At 46.8% G+C, this 20,305-nt stretch overlaps 3 protein-coding genes across 3 annotated transcripts; 2 read left to right on the top strand and 1 right to left on the bottom strand.

Annotated features, from left to right (window-relative positions):
- The first annotated feature begins 7,597 nt into the window (after nucleotides 1-7,597).
- LOC123062914 (protein root UVB sensitive 6) lies at nucleotides 7,598-12,590 on the top strand. Its single transcript, XM_044486604.1, has 14 exons — nucleotides 7,598-8,090; nucleotides 8,818-8,916; nucleotides 8,993-9,106; nucleotides 9,440-9,511; nucleotides 9,709-9,819; nucleotides 9,934-10,053; nucleotides 10,247-10,348; nucleotides 10,426-10,498; nucleotides 10,974-11,054; nucleotides 11,137-11,201; nucleotides 11,290-11,391; nucleotides 11,485-11,664; nucleotides 11,800-12,135; nucleotides 12,216-12,590. The coding sequence occupies exons 1-13, from the start codon at nucleotides 7,755-7,757 to the stop codon at nucleotides 11,866-11,868; spliced, it is 1,524 nt and encodes a 507-aa protein (XP_044342539.1). The 5' UTR covers nucleotides 7,598-7,754; the 3' UTR covers nucleotides 11,869-12,135; nucleotides 12,216-12,590.
- A 1,712-nt stretch (nucleotides 12,591-14,302) lies between these two features.
- On the top strand, nucleotides 14,303-17,452 carry LOC123062915 (2-C-methyl-D-erythritol 4-phosphate cytidylyltransferase, chloroplastic). The gene is made up of 12 exons (XM_044486605.1): nucleotides 14,303-14,576; nucleotides 14,745-14,827; nucleotides 14,905-14,976; nucleotides 15,412-15,467; nucleotides 15,553-15,632; nucleotides 15,786-15,868; nucleotides 15,975-16,052; nucleotides 16,401-16,469; nucleotides 16,619-16,687; nucleotides 16,803-16,849; nucleotides 16,936-17,026; nucleotides 17,205-17,452. Exons 1-12 carry the CDS (start codon nucleotides 14,453-14,455, stop codon nucleotides 17,256-17,258), a joined length of 906 nt encoding a protein of 301 aa, XP_044342540.1. The 5' UTR covers nucleotides 14,303-14,452; the 3' UTR covers nucleotides 17,259-17,452.
- Nucleotides 17,453-17,493: 41 nt separating this feature from the next.
- On the bottom strand, nucleotides 17,494-20,292 carry LOC123062916 (uncharacterized). The gene is made up of 6 exons (XM_044486606.1): nucleotides 19,847-20,292; nucleotides 19,142-19,217; nucleotides 18,644-18,774; nucleotides 18,465-18,535; nucleotides 18,237-18,318; nucleotides 17,494-17,820 (listed from the first exon to the last, which is right to left on the bottom strand). The coding sequence occupies exons 1-6, from the start codon at nucleotides 20,219-20,221 to the stop codon at nucleotides 17,800-17,802; spliced, it is 756 nt and encodes a 251-aa protein (XP_044342541.1). The 5' UTR covers nucleotides 20,222-20,292; the 3' UTR covers nucleotides 17,494-17,799.
- Nucleotides 20,293-20,305: the final 13 nt, after the last annotated feature.

Raw genomic sequence — 20,305 nt, 5'->3', positions numbered from 1 at the left:
CAAAAGAAAATAAAAAAAATGCTTGCAAAAATAAAGAAAAAAAATGATGTTCCCGCCGGTACACCCAACGCCTCACACATGACAACGGTTGGGCGCACCACGTCTTCGCACGCGTCTGTTCGGAGCCTTCCTGGGATCCCCTGCATGGGGTACGCACTATTTAGGTGCTCCCAAGCTTGGTGGGATCGCCGTTACTCGACCATATAGCACATATGGGTAGGATTGTAAGTTGGCCAGCCAAATCCTATTTGCCGCATAGGTCGATGGATAGTGAGGTAATGCATACCCCTGTGTACGGTTGGGCCAACCCAACTAGCAAGACTCCCCTTTTCTGTGTTTTCTTTTAGTGTTTTTCGCTTGTTATTTATGTCTTTTTTTCATTTTCGCCTTTTCCATTTTAAAATCATGTTTTTCAATTTCATGAATATTTTGGAACTTGTGAACATTTTTTGAACTCGCCAACATTGTTTTTATTTTTGCAAAATAAAAAATTGAACGTGTGGACTTATTTTTATTTCGCGAACATATTTTTTCTTGCAAGTTGAACACAAGATGCCTCTAGTAAGTTGAGGTCGCTTCCTCACAGAAAAAAGCACTCGTTTCTCCTGTTTCTGATCGCATCGCTACGAGCCTCTCAAAGCTTCCACGCTGGAGAATTCGTGACAGCAAAGCAGCACCTAGCTTTGTAGTCTCTTTCCATTTTCCACCGTCCAGATGCGAATATTCCCACTTAGCTAGACAGATAACGCCTTCGAGTCTCCTCTCATCCTGTGGTCTGCACTTTTTTCTGTCCGAAAAAGGGAAAGAGAAGAAGACTCGTGCACTGACGAGTCTCCTCGATCGTTCCAATTTTCCCGCGCGCTTTGTGGCCTTTTCACGCTTAAATTATGCTTCCGCACTTCATACAGGTACTACTACTCCCTCCGTCCTACTCCAATATAGTGTCAAAAACGTTTTTTATCTTATGAAACAGAGGAAGTACACATGAAGAAAATTTCGCATGCATTCAATCTGTTTCATTATATACGTAACGACTGCTCAACGGGCTGTACAGTGCAAACAACTGACTGTGCAGCTAGCACTCATCACCGTTTCCCCCGCAAAAAAAAAAACACTCATCACCGTTATCAGAAAATCCATTAAAAAGCGAAATCACTTTATATTTCGAAAATCTTATCCGGCAACCGTTCGTTAGGAAAAGGTGGCAGTCTGAACATTTTTGTTGGCAGTTTTAGTTGTTAGGGGGGTGACAATTTCTTCAGAGCAACATAACATTTTTAGAAAGAAAGCTCGAAAGTGTCATCCTCACAGAAAATATCACGTCGCTCTAAAAAAAATGACACCCTACAGACAACCAAAAATGTCATCAAAACGTTCACAAATGACACCTCTCCCAGCTAACCGTCCCAGATAAGAGGGTCCTTATATTTTTTTCCCCTTTATGTTCTTTATGCGAGGCAGGCCATATATCATTGATGCTCACCGATCCGTCGCACCAAAGCTACTGTGGTCTATGGGGACTGCAAAATTTCTCTACCATGGTTACGTGCGTTCATGCGCTCGCCAGTCCACACGGACGTGTCTGGGCCAAAGCAAAGTATGATCCCCTGCGTCTGCGTACGTCCGTCTCGTCTCTTGTATGTATGCAGACGTCGCCGAGCACGTACATGAATAATTTGCCTTGTATCTCCAGTGCGTAACTCGCCACGCCATGCATCTGTCATGGCGACGAAAGCTAGAGGCGCACGCGTACGGGTCGCCCTCAGCGTGAGGTGAAAGACAAGAGCATCATATGATCGGCGCGCAGGCAATAATCGTGAGGGGGCGGGAGAAGTCTCGAGACGGCCCTCTCGCGGCTGCAGGACACGTGGTTCATGCGTGCAGGTGGAGGCGCTCGGGTGTTGGCCAGCTACTCCCGGAACCTCAACGATCCATCGACGCTTGCTCGGCCTGGCACGCTAAAATAATTCTTCTACGTATAATAAAGAGACTAGACTAAACTAACCCGGGCCTTTTCGCCGGTCTCTGCCGCGTCTGCTCGACCTCGACACGAGGCCAGCATCTGGCGCACGCGTGGTGCGTAAAATAACGTCGATCGGACAGGCAGGGGAGCTAGACGATGCGTTTCGAGTTCCGAATCGACGAGTCGTGAGGCCAGCTCTAGAGGTGTCGGGATCGACGAGTGCGCGGCATGCATATGCGTCGACAAAACAGACATGCTCACTTGAATCTTTCAGGTGCGGTGCGGGGGCAGCGCCACGGCCAGCGGCCTCTGGCACGCACGCCCCGTCTTTGTCGCTGCTTGGGCCGCAGTCCGCGGGCAGAATTGTTTTTATGCGTGCAGGTGTGTCAGAGAGGGATGCGATGAGCGGCGCATTTTGGCGTTGTTGTGCGCCGCCGAGCTGACAGAATTGACTGCTCACGCCGGTAAATCAGCACCAGTGACAGATCGTTGCATATTAGTAGTAGAATCCAGTGATTAATCTGCTACGTACTTTACCCTGCATATTAAAAGATCATAGTTGAACGGATTGACCGCCTTGCTTCATGTTTTGTGGGCGTTGCGATTCAACGGGGGGTCGGCAACTAACGGACGGCGTACACGAGACGGATGCCGGGACAAAGAGCTCAAGGCACGGCCGGGCGCGATATTTCCATGCCTCTCTCCGCATTGCTTGCATCGTTCAACCCGAGGATGCATGCGCGCGCGGTGGGAAAAGAAAACAAAGACGATCTGTCATGAAACGGTCCGATAACAAGCCTCGGCGAAAGGCGTCGTCGAGCTCGTCTGGTGTATGCAATGACGCAACAAGTTCCTTGTGATTAGCACGACGTGACCCAAGGAAGATAACGAGGTACTCTCTCCCTCCGTTCCTAAACATTTGTCTTTTTAGAGATTTTAAATGGACTACCACATGCGGATGTATACAGACATATTTTAGGCCGCAAATTTACTTATTTTGCTTCGTATGTAGTCACTTTTTAAAATCTTTAGAAAGACAAATATTTACAAACGGAGGAAAAAATATCTGTCCCGCCTGACGATCTGAGTGACCCGGCCGGCTAGATAGTCCCGCGCATCGCCAACCAACAGACACAAGTTTTTCTCTCCGTCGTGGTCAGCTCCGTCAGGAGGACACCGAAGCCGTGCGTGGGCAGTGGCGCCACGGAACAGCGCTCCGAGGTCACGCGAAATGTGCTGGGCAACATGGCCCGCGAAACCTGAAAAACGCTTTGACCATGCCGCTTGAATGAGTGGCATTCCTGCGCCTGAGCAGCCGCTACACGACTTGCTTGTTCCAACACCCCATCCAGCGTCGTTCGATCGGTGAAACCGAACGACCTAACCGTGGCCGGCGACCACCAAACTTCACCGGCCCTGCGTGCAAGTCAAATTATTCGGCCGGAGTAGCAAAAATAATAATTCTTGCACGTAACCTTCACTTGTTTTCCATCTCTCATGCCTCCTCGTGATCGAGCGGCAGCGTTCAAATATTTTCAGAGCAAAAGAAAAAGGAAAAGGAAAAGGAAAACATTCAACACTGTACTCCATGAGACGGCAACCGAGTCTCTGTCTACGTATTCGTACGAGCGGCCAACCGCCGGGCGGTGCCAAACCGCGCAGACCGCGGCCGCCGCGCTGTGAAAAAAAAAAACATGCAGCCCGACACTTGGACGCGGGCCGACGGCACAACTGGCGGCCCCTGCGGCAGTCAGTCCGTCGCGCGGCCACACGGCGCCCGCCGGCCCACCAGCGCCGCCCGGGGCGCGCCACCTGCGCGGCCGCTCGGCCGTCCACCGCTCTTCAGCTCACGCGCGCGGCGGGCGGGCGCCAGCTCTCCGTCCGGTAGCGGCGGAACGGACGAGGGTGACGCCGGAGCGGGTTCAGAAAGCGCCTGGCACCGCGCGATCCCGAGGAGGCTGTGTCGAGGTTCGTGGGCGCGGTCGGCGGCCGCGATTTACACATGTCCCGGGCACGTGAAAACGGGAGTCACCGTGGGCGACGCGCTTGCCTCGCACGTGTTTTACCCTCCGGCCGGTCGCTGTGCGTGACACGTCGCGCTTGTGTGGTGACGTTTTCCCGGTGATACCGCCGCGCCGCATTGCGCTGGGACGCGGCGCGGGCGGGCACAGCCCTGTGGCCTGTAGGTGTACGAACGGAACGGAGTGGAGTGGAGAGCAGAGGCGTACGTGCATGCTACAGCCGCTCGCTGCCACTTCGACGGCGCGTCCCCCACCTCGTACTTAACGCCACCGCACGGGGCTCTGATTCCGCTGGCCCACCGGCGCGGCGCGGCGCGGGGAGAGAAGCCACGCGCCCCCCGAAATATCTGAGCCCATGGACCGGCCACACGCCTCCAGTCTCCGCCGTCCCCCGCCCGGCGCAGTACACTCCCAACCAGGATTATCCACCCCGAGAAAAAAAAATCCACTAATTCTTATGAGTGAGAAAAACACTAATTCTACAATAAAAATTTCTTATACCCGAAAATATTTGTCGAATAAATGAATAAAAATGATTGTATCTAAAACTAAAATCTCCAGACGAAGGGAGTATATGATTTACCAACGAACGATGGTACATGTACGACAACCCCTGTACTTAAATTGTCTCGTTTTTAGTCATGAGCACTATCACACGTACGACATCTCCTGTATGATTTTCATATGACAAACAATTGGAGCCATTCATTGATCGGTTACCTGGGCTCGCAGCCATCCAAGTAAGCATCGTACGTAAGTCACCCTAAAAAAAAAGCATCGTACGTAAGTCGTACTGAAAAAGGTCGCACGCACAGTGATTCATATCGATGTCAGACATTGAACGGATCATGGCACCGTATGCACGGTATTTTCGTTTACCAATCCTCAATTGAAGCAAAATCATAATAATAATCAATATTATAATAATTTTTTGACAAACTTCAAAAGCACGAAACTGTACACTTTGCCGATGCATGGCAGGAACTCCTACCAATACTTGCCGCGCACGATCGAACATCAAACTCGCCTTCAGCTGGCGCATGTTGTCGCCCTGCTAGGGTTCCGGAGTCTGAAACGGTGGAAAGCCTAAGTTCGACTTGGAAAGGGTGCAACCACAAATCAAATGGCTCATACAAGAAAATGAGTATATGTCGCTAGATGGAATAGAAAGCCGATGCTTAATCGCTAGGCTTTCTTTCTTATCTTGGATATATAGGTCCGTGACAAAATACATTGATCCGCATGAACTATCCTAGATTACACCATTGTTTTTCTCCTATTTGTGTCCATGGCAGCTCGTGTCTCTGATGCCACACCGAGCCATCACATTGACATGCATGCACCTCCTATCTCTTCCTCATAAATTTTTAATAGTCACTCACGCGTGAATCCCAAAAACACTCCTACCTCATAATTCCCGTTATTGTGTGTAAGATAGTGGCGTTTCAACTTTCATCTTTAATGTCACACTAGACCATCATGTTGGCATGCACTAGTCACCCCTCTCTCTCTCTCTCTCTTAAACTTTCGATAAACCACAGACATATGGATCTTACAAGCAACCCTACCCCACAAACAGTCATTGCGTGTAAGATAGCGGCGTTTCATTAACCACTTGCGTGTGAATCCGAAAACATCCCTACACATAAATATAGTCGTTGTGTGTAAGATTATGGTGTTTCAACTTTCATCTTTGGCGTCACACTAGACGACCCTGTTGGTGTGCACTGCTCATCTCTCTCTCTTGTAAACGTTTGGCAACCACCGGCGCAGGGATCTCACAAACAAGCATTGCGTGCATTATCGTGTTAACTCTCAATGTCCGTAGCGGCTCGCATTTTTGTTGCCACACTACCCATCATGTGGACATAAGCCGATAATCTCTCCCTCATGAACTTCCAATACCAACATATGGATCATAGATAGAACACCATCCCGCAGAGCAATCATTACGTGTAAAGATAGTGGCGTTTCAACTTCTCGTGTGTCTGTAGCCTTCACACTTTCGGTGTCAAGTTAGACCAGCAAGCTAGCATGCGCCGATCACCTCTTTCCCGTAAATTTGCAACAACCACCAACGTGTGGATTCCAGTAACAACCTACCATCCAAAAATATTCATTGCGTGCAAGAAATTATGTTTTCAAACGCTAATATATATGTTGCAGTTCATGATTTTCAATGGCGCAACTGGATAACCACGTCGGCATACCCCAACCATCTTCCTCCCATAGACTTCCAATAACCACGGATGCGTGGATGCCACAAACAACCCTACCCCGCAAAGCAGTCATCGCTTGCATGCAAGGCAATTGGTTTTCAACCGTGTGCCTATAGCAGTTCCACGCTCCGGCCGTCGGGACCCGGCTGCCCCGCTGTGAAAGGCAACAAGTAAAGTAGGTGCATGGCGCTGGTGCCCGTAGCAGAGCGAGGAGAGACTTCCTCCAGTCTATAAAACCTTTTCTCTCTTCGTTGTCTAGTCTCTCACCTCACCTCCATCTTGGCATTTCCGTGGCTCCGCCAATATAACCATCTACCCTCCCTTTTCTCTCTCCAACCACTCCGCCCCGCCCCGCCTTCCTGTCTTGTGCATTATCGTGTTAACTCTCAATGTCTGTAGCGGCTCGCATTTTTGTTGCCACACTACCCATCATGTGGACATAAGCCGATAATCCCTCCCTCATGAACTTCCAATACCAACATATGGATCATAGATAGAACACCATCCCGCGGAGCAATCATTATGTGTAAAGATAGCGGCGTTTCAACTTCTCGCGTGTCTGTAGCGTTCACATTTTCGGTGTCAGGCTAGACCAGCAAGCTAGCATGCACCGATCACCTCTTTCCGTAAATTTGCAACAATCACTGACGTTTGGATCACAGTAACAACCTACCATCCATAAATATTCATTGCGTGCAAGAAATTGTGTTTTCAACCGTTGATATATACCATGTTGCAGTTCATGTTTTTAATGACGCAACTGGATAACCACATCGGCATATCCCAACCATTTTTCCGGCATAGACTTCCAATAATTATTAACGTGTGGATGTCGCAGACAACCCTACCCCGCGAACAGTCATTATGTATAAGACAACCTGTGGTTGAGTTGGTTAGGTGGACAGTGGTATCCCCAACCCACCAGGGTTCAAATCCTGGTGCTCGCATTATTCCTGGATTTATTTCAGGATTTCCGGCGATGCGCTTTCAGTGGAGGAGACGTTCCCGTCGACGACGAGGCGCCTACGGTGGCTTCGTAAATCTCAAGATGATATGCCGGCTCAGTCTCTCGGAGGTGTTCATAGGGGTAGGGTGTGCGTGTGTGCGTTCATAGGAATGAGTGTATGCGCGTGTATATGAGCGCTTGTGTCTGTACTGATGCTCAAAAAAAAAACTGGTTGTCAACCGTGTGCCCGTAGCAGTTCGTGCATCCGGCGCCACGCCGGACCACCACGTTCCGGCCGCCGGGACCCGGCTGCCCCGCCGTGAAGGGCAACAAGTAAAGTGGGTGCACGGCGCTGGTGCCCGTAGCGGAGCCAGGAGAGACTTCCTCCGGTCTATAAAACCTTTTTCTCTCTCCGCTGTCCGGTCTCTCACCTCCATCTTGGCATTTCCGCGGCTCCGCCAATATAACCCTCCGCCCTCCCTTTTCTCTCTCCAACCACTCCGCCTCGCCTCGCCTCGCCCAGCCCTCCTGTCCTGTCCTGTGCGCCCGTCGCGACAACCATCTGACTAAGCAGCGCCCCGCGCTCGCCCTCCGCGCAGCGGCCCATGGCGCCGGCGGTGGGGATCAAGCGGACCGCCGCGGCGCAGGCCGTCGCGGTGCAGGCGCCGCCGCCGCCGCCGCCCGACGCGCGGCTGGTGCGCGAGGCCGTGCGGACCTCCACGATCGCCGAGGCCGTCGCGCCCGCGGCCCTGGAAGCGCCCGCGCCCGCGCTCGAGGGCTTCCTCTGCCTCGAGGAGGTGGAGGGCCGGCGGTGGAAGTACGTGGTGGATGCGGCCCCCGGGAAGGGCAAGGGGAAGGGCCGGGGCAGGGGCGGGTCCGCCGTCCCCCTCGGGGCCTCCGTCCGGGCCGTGCCGCTCCAGTCGCCGCTCCCGCCCGCCGAGGTGAGCCGTCCGGTGGAATTGCGGCGTCCCGTCGTGTTTGCTGCTGTTGGTTGTGTTTTGGTGGTCTGGTGGATATGCGTTAGGTTTCCGGTTTGATTTGGGGGGATTGGCTGTGGATTTTCGGCAATTTGGTGTACGCGAGGCGTAGCCATCTGCGAATTGTAGATTATTTGTGCAGCTGCACAATGTAGATATGTTTTCTGTAATTCTTCGGAGTGTACTGACTCGATACTTTCGAGGCAGTTTTGTTTTATTTAGGTGAAACCGGGAGAGTAAATTGTGTCGTATTTCCAGGACTATGACTTTGTTCCTGTAGTACAAAGTAAAATTTAGTCCAAAGTAGTATTGTTTTCACCGTCAATTTTTAGTTGGGATTAAGGTAGTTTGTAGGAAATTAATATTGCAGTGGACTACACATGCCAGATTAAGTTGCTTGCTGACTGAAAGTTCTTTTTAACCTGTGGAAGTTGTCTTCTTCACTTTATTCTCATCCTTTTTAGAGAAAAAAAACGGCATTAATGGAATTCATTTTGGAGTTAAGTTGTGTAGCAGTTGTTTTCAACTATTGAATAGAGGATTCTACACTATTATGTGAAGATTAAAGTGCTGCGTGAAGAGTTGAAATCACTCCACATTTATGTTCTATCTCTAATAAAGTACTCCCTCTGTAAACTAATATAAGAGCGTTTAGAATACTAAATAACACCATTACACACTATGGCTGCAGGAAATAATGGCGTTCGTAAGATCGTATGTTGTGCCTGAAGGGTTTCCAGACAGTGTTACTCCTTCATACGTCCCATACATGACCTGGAGAGCTCTCAAGGTACAGTTTAGAACTTGTGTTCAGTATTCACTGTCTTGATTCATATGTATCATGCTGAGATTTGTTCACTGTTCAGCATTTTTTTGGTGGAGCAATGGGTGTGTTCACAACAAGAACCTTGCTGAGCTCCGTCGGAGTCTCTCAAAGCAAGGTTACCCCGGGTGCCATTGCTATCAACTGGATCCTCAAGGTAAACAAATCATGTCTATTCAAGAATCTATTTGTTTAGGTCATCATACCTTTCTGCTGATTCATTTTAAGACAAATCAGAAATTTATTACTCCCTTCGATCCATATTAATTGACGCGCACTCAGTACAACTTTGTACTAAAGTTGTACTAAATATGCGTCAATTAATTTTGATCGGAGGGAGTAGAAGAGTTTTTTGCGATAAACAGTTATTGGTCATCTGATAGCAATATCTTCTGATTGGCTGATATGCTCTTCTTTGCTTCTTGTCATTAGAAATCATACATGTATTATTTATTCTAATCATATAGTTGTGATTGTGGTCCTGCTCCAGGACGGTGCTGGACGTGTTGGAAAAATGCTTTTTGCACGACAAGGAAAGAAGTTTGACAATGACCTAAAGCAGGTAAAACATTTTAAAGCATGTTTACATTTTTTTACCATCTACTCCCTCCGTTCCAAAATAGATGACCCAACTTTGTACTAATTTAGTACAAAGTTGGGTCATCTATTTTGGAACGGAGGGAGTAGTTATCTACTGTACTTTATTTCCAATTTCTTGGTCCCATGTGCACGACTAACTGAAACTGAAATTTTCTGTAGCTCCGCTTTTCTAGTGATCTCTTGCTGGAGATAGGTGCTGGGATAGAGTTAGCTACTGCAGCCTTCCCTCAGTTTTTCTTGCCTATGGCTTGCGTTGCAAATGTTGTAAAGGTCTGTCCTCGCTAGTTGTTCAAAGTTGCAGTGATTGGATTTGAAGTACATATACTCGACACTGTTTTGAAAGTATTGATGAAGAACTTCTGTTTTTTCATGCAACATTTTTAGAATGTCGCTGCTGTTACGTCGACGTCAACTCGCACCCCAATCTATAAGGCATATGCAAGAGGAGAAAATATTGGAGATGTGACTGCTAAAGGCGAATCCGTCGGGAACATTGCAGATCTGGTAATTATTAACATGTTTCCTTGAACTTTTTGGGCAAGTGGCACATTAATCAGGCATGCAACTGAGTTGGCTGATTTACTCGCATTATTTGATGGTGTGACCTGAGCTTTTGGTTGTATGAGTACATGATATCATCTGCTCACTTAATTTAGCAGCAATTCTGACATTATTTTGTTGATGATTTCACATGAAGCTGGGCACTGGTTTGAGCATCTTTATCACAAAGCGGAACCCATCGTTGGTGACTTCATTTGCCCTGCTATCATGTGGATATCTCCTGAGTTCATATCATGAGGTTCACTTCAATACTTTATTTCTTGGGTCTTGTTGTTCCCTCTGCAAGCCATATGTTGATACTGAGTTTCTTACCAGGTGAGGTCTGTCGTGCTGAATACCCTAAACAGGGCAAGGTTTACTGTTGCAGTGGATTCCTTTATTAAGACAGGTAAATCACAGATTTCTGCTTTGATTGTTTTAGATATTATGCTTTGAATTGTTCCAGAAAAAGCAAACATACTTCTAGAATTGTTTATATGGACAAACCACTGATCTTTATCAGTTATATTAATGTGACTAGTAAAGCGGCACTTATATTTGTGAAAGGCTTACTAAAGCGAAGCCAAATACAGTATTAGGCATAGCAAAGTAACAATTCAAAAGGCTTTAGAAAAGATTTGACCGGTACCAAGATCCTTTTCATGAATCCATAACCATGGTGAAAACATGAACTTTTGGTGTGTGTCAGCACAATAGGTTGGACATATTCTCTTCTATCCTTGCACTCACAGTATTGAGCTCGAAACTGCCATATGGGACTTTTAGAGTCTCTGGAAGTTCTAATTGTGGTCTCTTTTAGATGCATCTTCTGTCTTAATTGCAATTTTATGTAGTACCTGATTCTCCAACCTTTCATGGTACAGGGTATGTTCCTTCGTTGAAGGAAGGAAACTCGCAGGAGACAATATTTATTCATCCTTGGCGGCATGAGCCAGTTTCAATAGGTTTGCACTATGGTTTCTTCTGACTCTGGTCCTTTCGTTGTACATGGAATGTTTTTTTTTACAGTCTGATACTTTCTTTCAGGATCACGATTTGGAGAAGCATTTCAAGAACCTGTTTCATTTGTTGCCACAAGGCCTTTGTTTGAGGTACACCTAAATGCCAGTGGCCACTACCAGTATATTTCCTGCATTCCTTCTTTTGGTATGGCTATAATACTTCCTATCTTAATTGTAGGATGAGCGATACATGGTAACATATAACCCAACGAAGGATAAAGTATATGCGTTACTCAAGGACCCAGCAAAGCCAGATGACATTCTCAAAGCTGCTTTCCATGTAAGCAGCTGTTTGCATTGCAATTATTTTGGCTTTTAGGTGTGTTTGTGGTCCCTAATTGTCCTACGTCCTGATAACGATACTGCTTTACAGGCCCATGTGTTGCTGCATTTCATCAATGTATCACATGAAAGGAAGAGGATGAGCTCCAATCGATCAGATCACTATGGGAACCCGCACCCACGGAACATGGATTTCCTGGCACACATCGCAGAGTCTTGCAAAATTGTGTCGTCGTCTTACAGAACATTCAGGAAGAAAGCAAAAGAACAGGTAACGCTCCTTCTCTTTGTGATAAGTGTGCTATCTACTATCTAGCACTCCCAACTACTAGACATAATTGTGACAAGCCGCTTGATTGAAACCCTCGGTACATGACTAACCACATTCCTTTTCGTTGCATGTCAGGGTTGGATAATGTCGGAGTCACTTCTTAACCCTGGGAAGGCCCGATTATGCGTCACGAGACCGCAGTGACATCACTATTTCCGTTTACCATCGACGGAATGATACCATCTCTAGCTGTTACTCTAGCTTTTTCGACGGGATGATACCATCTCTAGCTGTTACTCTAGCTTTTTCGACGAAGACGGGACATGATGCTGATGAGTTGTTGGTAGCTGAACTAACATGTGTTGGAGCCCGGCCTAGGTGTGAACCAGCGAGCCTATCATCTCGTGCAACCCCTAACCGCTGTATCAACTACAGCTGCCGAAATCCGGGGACACCAAGAAGCTGTAACTCGTAAGTTCTTGCCCCCCTTGACTTGCATTTACACCAGAAATCTGTTGTTGCCCAATCATTTGATGCTTGAGACTTGTCAGGTCGTCGAAACAATAACGCGGGAGGAGATATGCTCGCGCCGAGCCATGAGAAGACCGAGGGCGACCTCCAACTGCTAACTGCATAGGAGTAGGTTCCCTAGAGGGACGTATATTTAAGCTTGCTGGTAGTAGCGTCGCTGTGATGGAGAGGACTTGCTAACTGTATGTAGCCTGTTCGTGAGTGGTGTTCGTCGGAATGTAGGAAGAGCTGTTTCCTTTTTTTGCTGTGCTTTGAGATGTGGTGTTCGTCATGCGCCTTTGTAGGGCCGCTTGTTGTAAGTTGCAGTTTTTCGGATGGAGTGTGTTTTCATGTCGATGCTTGTACATACTAGTACCTGCTTGTTGTTGTAATAATCGGAAGCGTTTTGCTGCTGAGTTAAATCTTGTGTGATGTGTGGTCTGCGACATGGCTGTGGCCGTCACTGACAGACTAGCTTGAAAGTGTTTTCCCCTCTGTCTGCCGCTGCAACAGCATATTCTGGTACTCTGCTGCATCTGGGTTAGTACGGCCGATGGGGCGAAACGAGCTGTTTCGTTCCGTTTATAGCTGGATCCTTTTCTTCTTCTCATGAGTATTACTTAAACAGCATTCGGACTTCGAAATCTCAGCCGACACAATATGCAAGGATGTCATGATGGGAACGGGCCAACCCGGACTTGGCCCCTGTGGCCCCGCCCCAAGGCCAATTTGAGAGGCGGGTCGATCCATATAAAAAATAGTCAATGGCCTTGTTGGCCCGATGGGTTTTTTTTTTTTTGCTTTCCATTGACTTGTGGATAAACAAGATGTTAAAATTAGGCATGATTTATAATGAAATCTGATTAGTGTAACAGCAACACGGACTACGTCGCAGAAACGGGTCCTACAGCAACACGGACGCGACGAAGATTGTAACTGGTGTGAGATTTAAGACTATAGATGGGCCGGCCCGGCTGATCCAGCGGGCCACCTGACGCCGGCCCTGTTCCGGCCCGTTTGAGACCCACCCACATGACCCGTTGACCTCGAATTTTTAGGTCAGGTTAGGGACCCGACCCATTCCCATCCCGAGTAGAATACAATCGGGGTGTGGCATGAAACTGCACCTTAGGAAGTCCATTGTTAACCCGCTCTTTAGCTAACCTGTGAGCAACTCCAATAGCATAGCGCCTAACCCAACAACATCTCTAACATGGAACCCTAAACCGGACACCGCATTCGTCTGCGTACCAGGGATCAGTCCGTAAATATTGATGTGTGAGCCAGTCATCCAAAACTAGCCGCATACACACAACCTCATTTTTTTCCGGTTCACTCAAAATAGCTGCATATCTAGCTTTAGTTTAGCTAAAAATTGTTGCAATATAGTAGTAGTTTTAATTTAAATATTACAATCGAACAAAGTAATTTACATATGTACTAGTTGTTCCTTTAACCGCCCACATATGGTCAATCAAATCTTTCTTCAGTTGCTCGATGCCAAATTTGTTTATACATTTGAAAAAAATCATGAAACTGAAAATATAAGCGTAATCATTATGAATCGATCTAGGTCCATTGCACGCCAACTTCTTTCGGTAGATCGTCACCCCCCTCCTCCTCTGTCGACCCTATTGGTGTGGGAGTGAGTGGAGGTCCCGATCTACCGGATGGAACTGCAACTTTTCATGTTTTGAGGCTGCCCATCTCGGCTTCCCATCTCGACGATATTGCCAACGGCGACGTCAATGACTCGATGATGTATTTTCCTGTCGGTCGTTTTGGTGGGTGAGTTATAGTTTGTAGTGTGGCGGAGGCTTGTCTCTGCATTTTGGGTGTTTAGCCTTGTCCATGTGGCCGTGAGCCTAGTGAGAAATAATGAAGGTTTGATTGATGGTCCTTTTGTGAAGAATGAAAACTCAGATATGCTCCATAAACAACAAGTAAACAACAACATTTCGCCAATTCCCGCAAAAAAAAAACATTTCGCCAAAAAAAAGCAGTAAACAACAACAACAACAAAGTGAGGAGCCGATTGGATAATAATTGGAAAAGGGAACCTATGACCCGTTGACGTAAAACGGTAGACCTCCCCAGCACGTGACGGAGAAAACAGAACTCGTGGACGGCGGAGATTGACCGGAATGTATCCGCACCACACTCACCTCCGTTCCCGGATGCCTCCTCCCACTGTTTTTGTCGCCTCCGCTCCGGCCGCCCATCGCCAGCAGCACCACCCGCCCTCTCCCTCCCTGGGCCACCCACCAGCGCCTCCGGCATGGAGCTCCGCCTCCGCCTCCACCTCCACCCGCACGCGCGGCCCCCTTCCGCCCCGACGCCGCCTCCATGCCCCGCGGCCGTGCTGCTTCCCGCGTCCCGCCGCGGCCGCCGCCTGCGGATTGGTGAGGATCGCTCGTGTTGCTCCAGGCCAATCGCCTCTAATCCGTTCGTTTTGGCCCGGCGCCCCTGGGGCTGCGAACTTGCTAGAGTTCCAGTCCGATTGTCTGTAACTGCTTATCCGCTGCTGCTGTACTGAGGCCTTCCTTTTTTTCGGGGTCAACTGTGGTCAGGTGGGAGCTGCGGGGTTGCTCCGCGGCGGAGCACGAGGCGTTCGCATTCAGCCATCTGCGCTGCTGAACCGGGCGGCGCGCAGGTACGGTGGATTTTGGATGACACGCGTATGTGGTGTGAGCTCTTCTGGCTGACTGACCGAGGGCTCTGTTTTGCCAGGGCGGGGAGGCTGTCAAGGAGAGGAGCGTCTCGGTGGTCCTCTTGTCCGGAGGGCAAGGAAAGAGAATGGGGGTATTTTCTCTTATCTCATCATGCTCCAAACTTAGCTTCCACGAGCGGCTGTTGTTCTCAAGTGTATTATGTCCTTGACAGTGTTCTGTGTATTGCTCCGGGTTATGTTCATTACATTAGTGTGACAATTCTGGTGGGAAATGCCATAGCTGTTCTTCTATTGCTGATATGCACTCTGATGGTGTATCTATACGACTTTTTCGCGCTACAAGTGAAGATAAATGTAGCGTACAAGAGATTTCTATCTTTCTTGAACATTAGGAGTAGTGTTAAACAAAATGAACAGGCATCAGTGTAATGCTTGATGGCATCAATTTTAGATCTGCTGTGAGGAATTGTGCTGCTTCGAAATAAGTTTTGTATTTCGCAGTGAACTAGCGAATCATTTCAGTGGATGATGAATGTACCTAAATTCCCCTCCACCTTTTGTAACAGGCCAATATGCCTAAGCAGTATCTACCATTACTGGGAGTACCAATTGCACTGCACAGGTTCATTTCCTTGGTGTAGAACCTATTAATTCCCTGATTTGGCAATTTCATGCAGACACGAAATACTTACATTTCTGTCCCACAGTTTAAAGACATTCTGTGGAATGAAGGAAGTGAAAGAAGTCGTGGTGGTGTGTGATCCATCCTACAAAAATTTATTTGAAGGTTCGTCTGGACTCATCCCATACTCATTGCTTTCACTATGTTTTTATAAATCTAGCATCTACGCCTTATTATAATTAAGTCCTGTGACCAAATTTAAAGAATGATACAGCACAGCCTCGGAGTAAGATGTTCATCAGTCAACTGTTTCCGCAGGTTCTGTTGAAAACTTGCAAATACCTATTAAATTTACAACCCCGGGAAAAGAGAGACAAGACTCTGTTTTTAATGGACTTCAGGTTAGTGGTAGCCCACCTATACTGCTTGTTATGTTGCTTTTGTACACCAATATTGTAGATATCTTCAACATTTGTATAATTTGTGAACAAAAAACTTTGTCCATAGGAAATTGATGGAGATTCAGAACTTGTTTGTGTCCATGATTCTGCAAGACCCTTGGTATCCTCTGAAGATGTAAAAAAGGTTACCTTCTATGATCCAGCATGAATTATCCATCATAGCGTGCCTTGTAAGATGTTCCTGGATTTGTTTCTTTCTTCTCCTATGAAGGGAACTTCTTGCACAGTCATCAACTAACAGAAAACTCTCCCCTTAGAAGTCGCAACTGATATTTTTGTGAATTATACTACATGCATGATAAAATATCTGGCTTCGAACTTCTTTATGCTGCCTTGAGAAAAATTGAAGAATTTCTTATTTAATCCTGGTGCTTTGGTATTTCATAGTAACTTTGTAAAGGGGGAAAGGTAACATTTGTAAAATCTTGCAGTTCGCTCAAGTAACAATATTGGTTTTGATTTTTCTGACTAGGTCTTAGAAGATGCTGCGGTGCATGGAGCAGCTGTTCTTGGTGTGCCTGTCAAAGCTACTATAAAGGAGGTTACTGTTTATACATCTAGATATTCATCAATAAAAGATGAGCTTGCAAAGATCCTCGGTCATTACCTAATAATAGCATACTGCATGATTGATGTTCCGACGGCATTCTTGCTGTGCAACTTTAATCCTCTCTCTTCAATTGTCTCCAGGCCAACAGCGATTCTTTCGTCGTAAAAACCCTCGATAGGAAAACCCTCTGGGAGATGCAAACTCCACAGGTAATCATAGTATTGCCTCTAATAAGAACATTTCATGATTTGTATTTCCCATAACTCCATGTTCATTTTTATGTGGGGGGATACAGTATGACTTAGAAATATATTCTGATTGTAGGTGATGAAGCCTAATTTGCTCAAAGATGGTTTCGAGCTTGTTAAGAGGTTAGCTGGATCACAGCAAATATAATCCACTGATATGCTAATTCCCATTTCATTTTCTTCTTGCTGATTAAACTTTGCACTCACAGGGATGGCCTTGAGGTCACTGATGATGTTTCCATCGTAGAATGCTTGAAACATCCTGTTTATATCACTGAGGGCTCTTATACAAACATCAAGGTATCATGTTAGCTATTTAAACTAGTACTCCCTCCGTTCCAAAATAGATGACCCAACTTTATACTAACTTTGTACTAAAGTTAGCACAAAGTTGAGTCATCTATTTTGGAACGGAGGGAGTATATTCTGAACTTTTAAGTTTGAATTAACTGAACCTCGACATGTGAACTTGTTGCAGGTGACTACTCCTGATGACATGCTCTTAGCTGAGCGTTTGATGAACGATAAATAGGGCCAATATTAACAATGTTTACTTGATTTGAGAGGCACCTGTATGAATTTGTCAGTACGACATTCCATTGCCTTTCCACAGTTTTGGCCTCTTGGGAACTAGAAAAATAAACATGTAGCTCATACACGAGATAGATAACCTGTATGTAACATTCTTTCCGTGGCAATGAATATATGGCAAGGTTTTCTGTTTGAGTTCATAGTTGACAGCAATGCAGCAAATGGACACACAAATGTGAAGAGTAGTTTGGTAATAAAAAGACACTATATGGCTTAAAAGTAGATCCAATTTGTTGAAGGCATCATCAAGCGATGGCGACATGTGAAAGTACAATTGCACTGTACAACAACAAGGTTACAATGGTGTGAGACAAACAAGCAGGCATGATGATGGCCCTGTATAAGACAGACCCTGTGTACGTTTTGCATTTCTTGCGCTAAGGAATTGGGCATAAGCTCCAATGGCATGCCATGAAATCATGAGCAATGAGACACCTTGGCACCTGTGGCGCAGCAGAAGATGATAACATTGTAAAGGGGCATCATCTTAATGGCTTCAGTCCCTGTGGAGACAGATATGTGGTTAAGATCTTCATTTGAGTAGCCAGCATGCTACTCAAAAATTGCAGAATTTGGGACTGAAATGTGGCTTCAGAGTTCAGCAAAGACTCAAACTTGGATGTGATGGGGAATATGACAATGCGGTTTCAGTAACACAAATTGACCCATGATTTAGCTAGCATAAATTTCCAAATAATCTTATTTAAAAAAAATGCTAGTATGAAATAGGAGATCATATCATGGCTGGTGATCTGGAAACTGAAGTCATAGTACACCTAAGCTTGGGTACACTGGGTGACATAACTAGTTATTGCTGGAACTCGACTATGGAGTGCAGATTTTTGGCATGCGATCTGTATTGTTCTTTTCTCAACGAACAGACATGTACAACCAGCTGGACACTGATTTGCAGGAATACCTTGGAGGCTCGCAGTTCATTTGCAGCCGCTCGGAGAGAATCATCTGATAGAATTAACCTTGACAGGGCACCAGTGCTTAGGCTGCATCATGTCAAGTAGTTCAACATATTGTATAGTAGATGGTTTCATAAAACCAAATGGATTGAACATGTTGTAAACTAGCACCCATTTTTGATAACAGATTGTTTTGTTACACTTGCCAAGAAGACTAGAAAGTCATGCATTACCCTAGAATTTTCGCTGCCTCTGATACAGAACCTTCAACAGCAAATAGAAGATCTAATAAAGCTTGCATTCCCTGCTCACCAACAGAAGAGAACATTGGAAATGGAAGCATTCAAATTGGTAACATTGAGCATGAGATAAAAACACACTTGGCATATTTAAGGTAAGAAGAGAAGCATACTGGAGAAAATTTTGGGTTATTTGGCCCAATTTGGCTGCCAACATCCTTTGATCGAATGGTAGACTTCAGTGGCAATATCTGAAGAAGTTCAACTGGAGGAGTGTAGTTATCAAGGTTTATCGGCCTCCTAACTGATAAGATGTGAACGACCAAGATGTTACATGACTACCATGGAAATTGAAAACGAATGATGTAAACATAACCCGACATTTTTGCTGCTGTAAATTATGAGTAAGTGCATGGTGATCAATTAAACAATTATTGAAACATTAGGTTGCTGCCTTGGGGTTATTTGCAACTAACATAATAAGTTCTGAGCTGTTTAGGTCACAAAGTTGTGGTATTGGGTATGCATGATACTCCCTCTGTAACTTAATACAAGACATTTTTTGACACTGTCATGGACTCTAAAAACGTCTATTAGAAAGTTACAGACGGAGTATTATTTAAACATTTACTGAGCTAAAACATGCATAACTTGAAGCACATCAGATTTACCTTTAAGAGCAATCAGGGTCCGAAGCCGAGATAAAGCAGACGATCGATTCTTATGTTGTGACCTATCCTCCACAGCCTGTGGGGAAGCACAATGAGATAAACTATCATGCAAAGGAGTGGAGAAAGAGCTAGTTCTACCACATAAGATGGCTGACATGAAGGGAAAATATATATTAAGAATCAGACATTTGGTTGGTTTGAACTTTGAAGTTCAGTGTGATGGCCGTATGAATTCAGTAGGGAAAGCAACATTCCATACTGATCAAACACGAACAAGGCAAGCGTTGCATAGAATGTTCATTTAAGAGGGTTAGTGCAAGATGTTGTTTGGGTTCAAAGACATCGATGAAGGTTGTCGCGCACTAACTGAAACAATGATAGATTGATCTTTGTAGGTACAGCAATAAAAATTTCTGTCCGCCATGATGGGTGCATATATTGTTGATTGATGTTGTGGACACACTAATAATCGCTATGTTAATTGACTTGAAGCATAAATCTCTCAATTAGGCAATGCGCTTCTAAAGCTCAACTGACAATGGTGTGGATATTCTGGGAAGTGCCAAGTACTCCATCTCCCAGAGGCTACAAGTTCACCGTTAGAACCAACATCCGTCAAGCACTCAAGCACTGGGCTGGACATCACGGCTAAATCAACCACTCTGTTTTGGGCACTCGCAGCCCAACTGGAGAATGGAAGCTGACCTGGGCGACGATGCCGGTGGGGTGGTGGCGGAGGCGCACGGCGGACTCGCGCTTGTTGCGGTGCTGGCCGCCGGGCCCGGAGGACTTGAAGGTGCCCATGTCGCACTGCGCCATGAGCTCGTCGTCGCTCATCCCCAGGTAGTTCTCGTACGCTCCCTTGTCATCCTCCCCCTCGCCGGCGTCACCGCCGCTGGGGCCGTGCGAGCTGGTGGACACGGCGGAGGCGGAGAAGGAAAGCGCGGGGAAGCGGAGCTGGGGAGCGGCGGCGGCGGCGTGGCTGCGGAGCCGCGGGTGGAGGCGCGGGGCGGCGGTGGGGGAGTGGAGAGGGGAGCAGCAGCGGGCGGTTGCCCGGAGGAGGAGGGCCCGCGCGGCCATCGCGCCACCGGAGCGGCGGAGGAACGGAAGGAAGGAAGGGGTTGGATGCGGCGCGGCGGATTTTGGGTCGTCTACGGCCGGACG

This window comes from Triticum aestivum, chromosome 3A, assembly GCF_018294505.1.
Source record: "Triticum aestivum cultivar Chinese Spring chromosome 3A, IWGSC CS RefSeq v2.1, whole genome shotgun sequence".
Lineage (NCBI taxonomy): Eukaryota > Viridiplantae > Streptophyta > Magnoliopsida > Poales > Poaceae > Triticum > Triticum aestivum.
Note: the sequence above shows the minus strand (reverse complement) of the source record. Positions and strands in the feature narration are given on the sequence as shown.

Coding starts and splice junctions, on each gene's coding strand:
- LOC123062914 (XM_044486604.1), top strand. CDS start 7,755: ATGGCGCCGGCGGTGGGGATCAAGCGGACCGCCGCGGCGCAGGCCGTC. Junction 9,820..9,933: donor GCGTTGCAAATGTTGTAAAG/GTCTGTCCTCGC, acceptor CAACATTTTTAG/AATGTCGCTGCTGTTACGTC. Junction 11,665..11,799: donor GGAAGAAAGCAAAAGAACAG/GTAACGCTCCTT, acceptor GTTGCATGTCAG/GGTTGGATAATGTCGGAGTC.
- LOC123062915 (XM_044486605.1), top strand. CDS start 14,453: ATGGAGCTCCGCCTCCGCCTCCACCTCCACCCGCACGCGCGGCCCCCT. Junction 16,053..16,400: donor CCTCTGAAGATGTAAAAAAG/GTTACCTTCTAT, acceptor TTTTCTGACTAG/GTCTTAGAAGATGCTGCGGT. Junction 17,027..17,204: donor GCTCTTATACAAACATCAAG/GTATCATGTTAG, acceptor AACTTGTTGCAG/GTGACTACTCCTGATGACAT.
- LOC123062916 (XM_044486606.1), bottom strand. CDS start 20,221: ATGGCCGCGCGGGCCCTCCTCCTCCGGGCAACCGCCCGCTGCTGCTCC. Junction 18,775..19,141: donor GACCCTGATTGCTCTTAAAG/GTAAATCTGATG, acceptor ACATCTTATCAG/TTAGGAGGCCGATAAACCTT. Junction 17,821..18,236: donor ATGAACTGCGAGCCTCCAAG/GTATTCCTGCAA, acceptor CTGTCTCCACAG/GGACTGAAGCCATTAAGATG.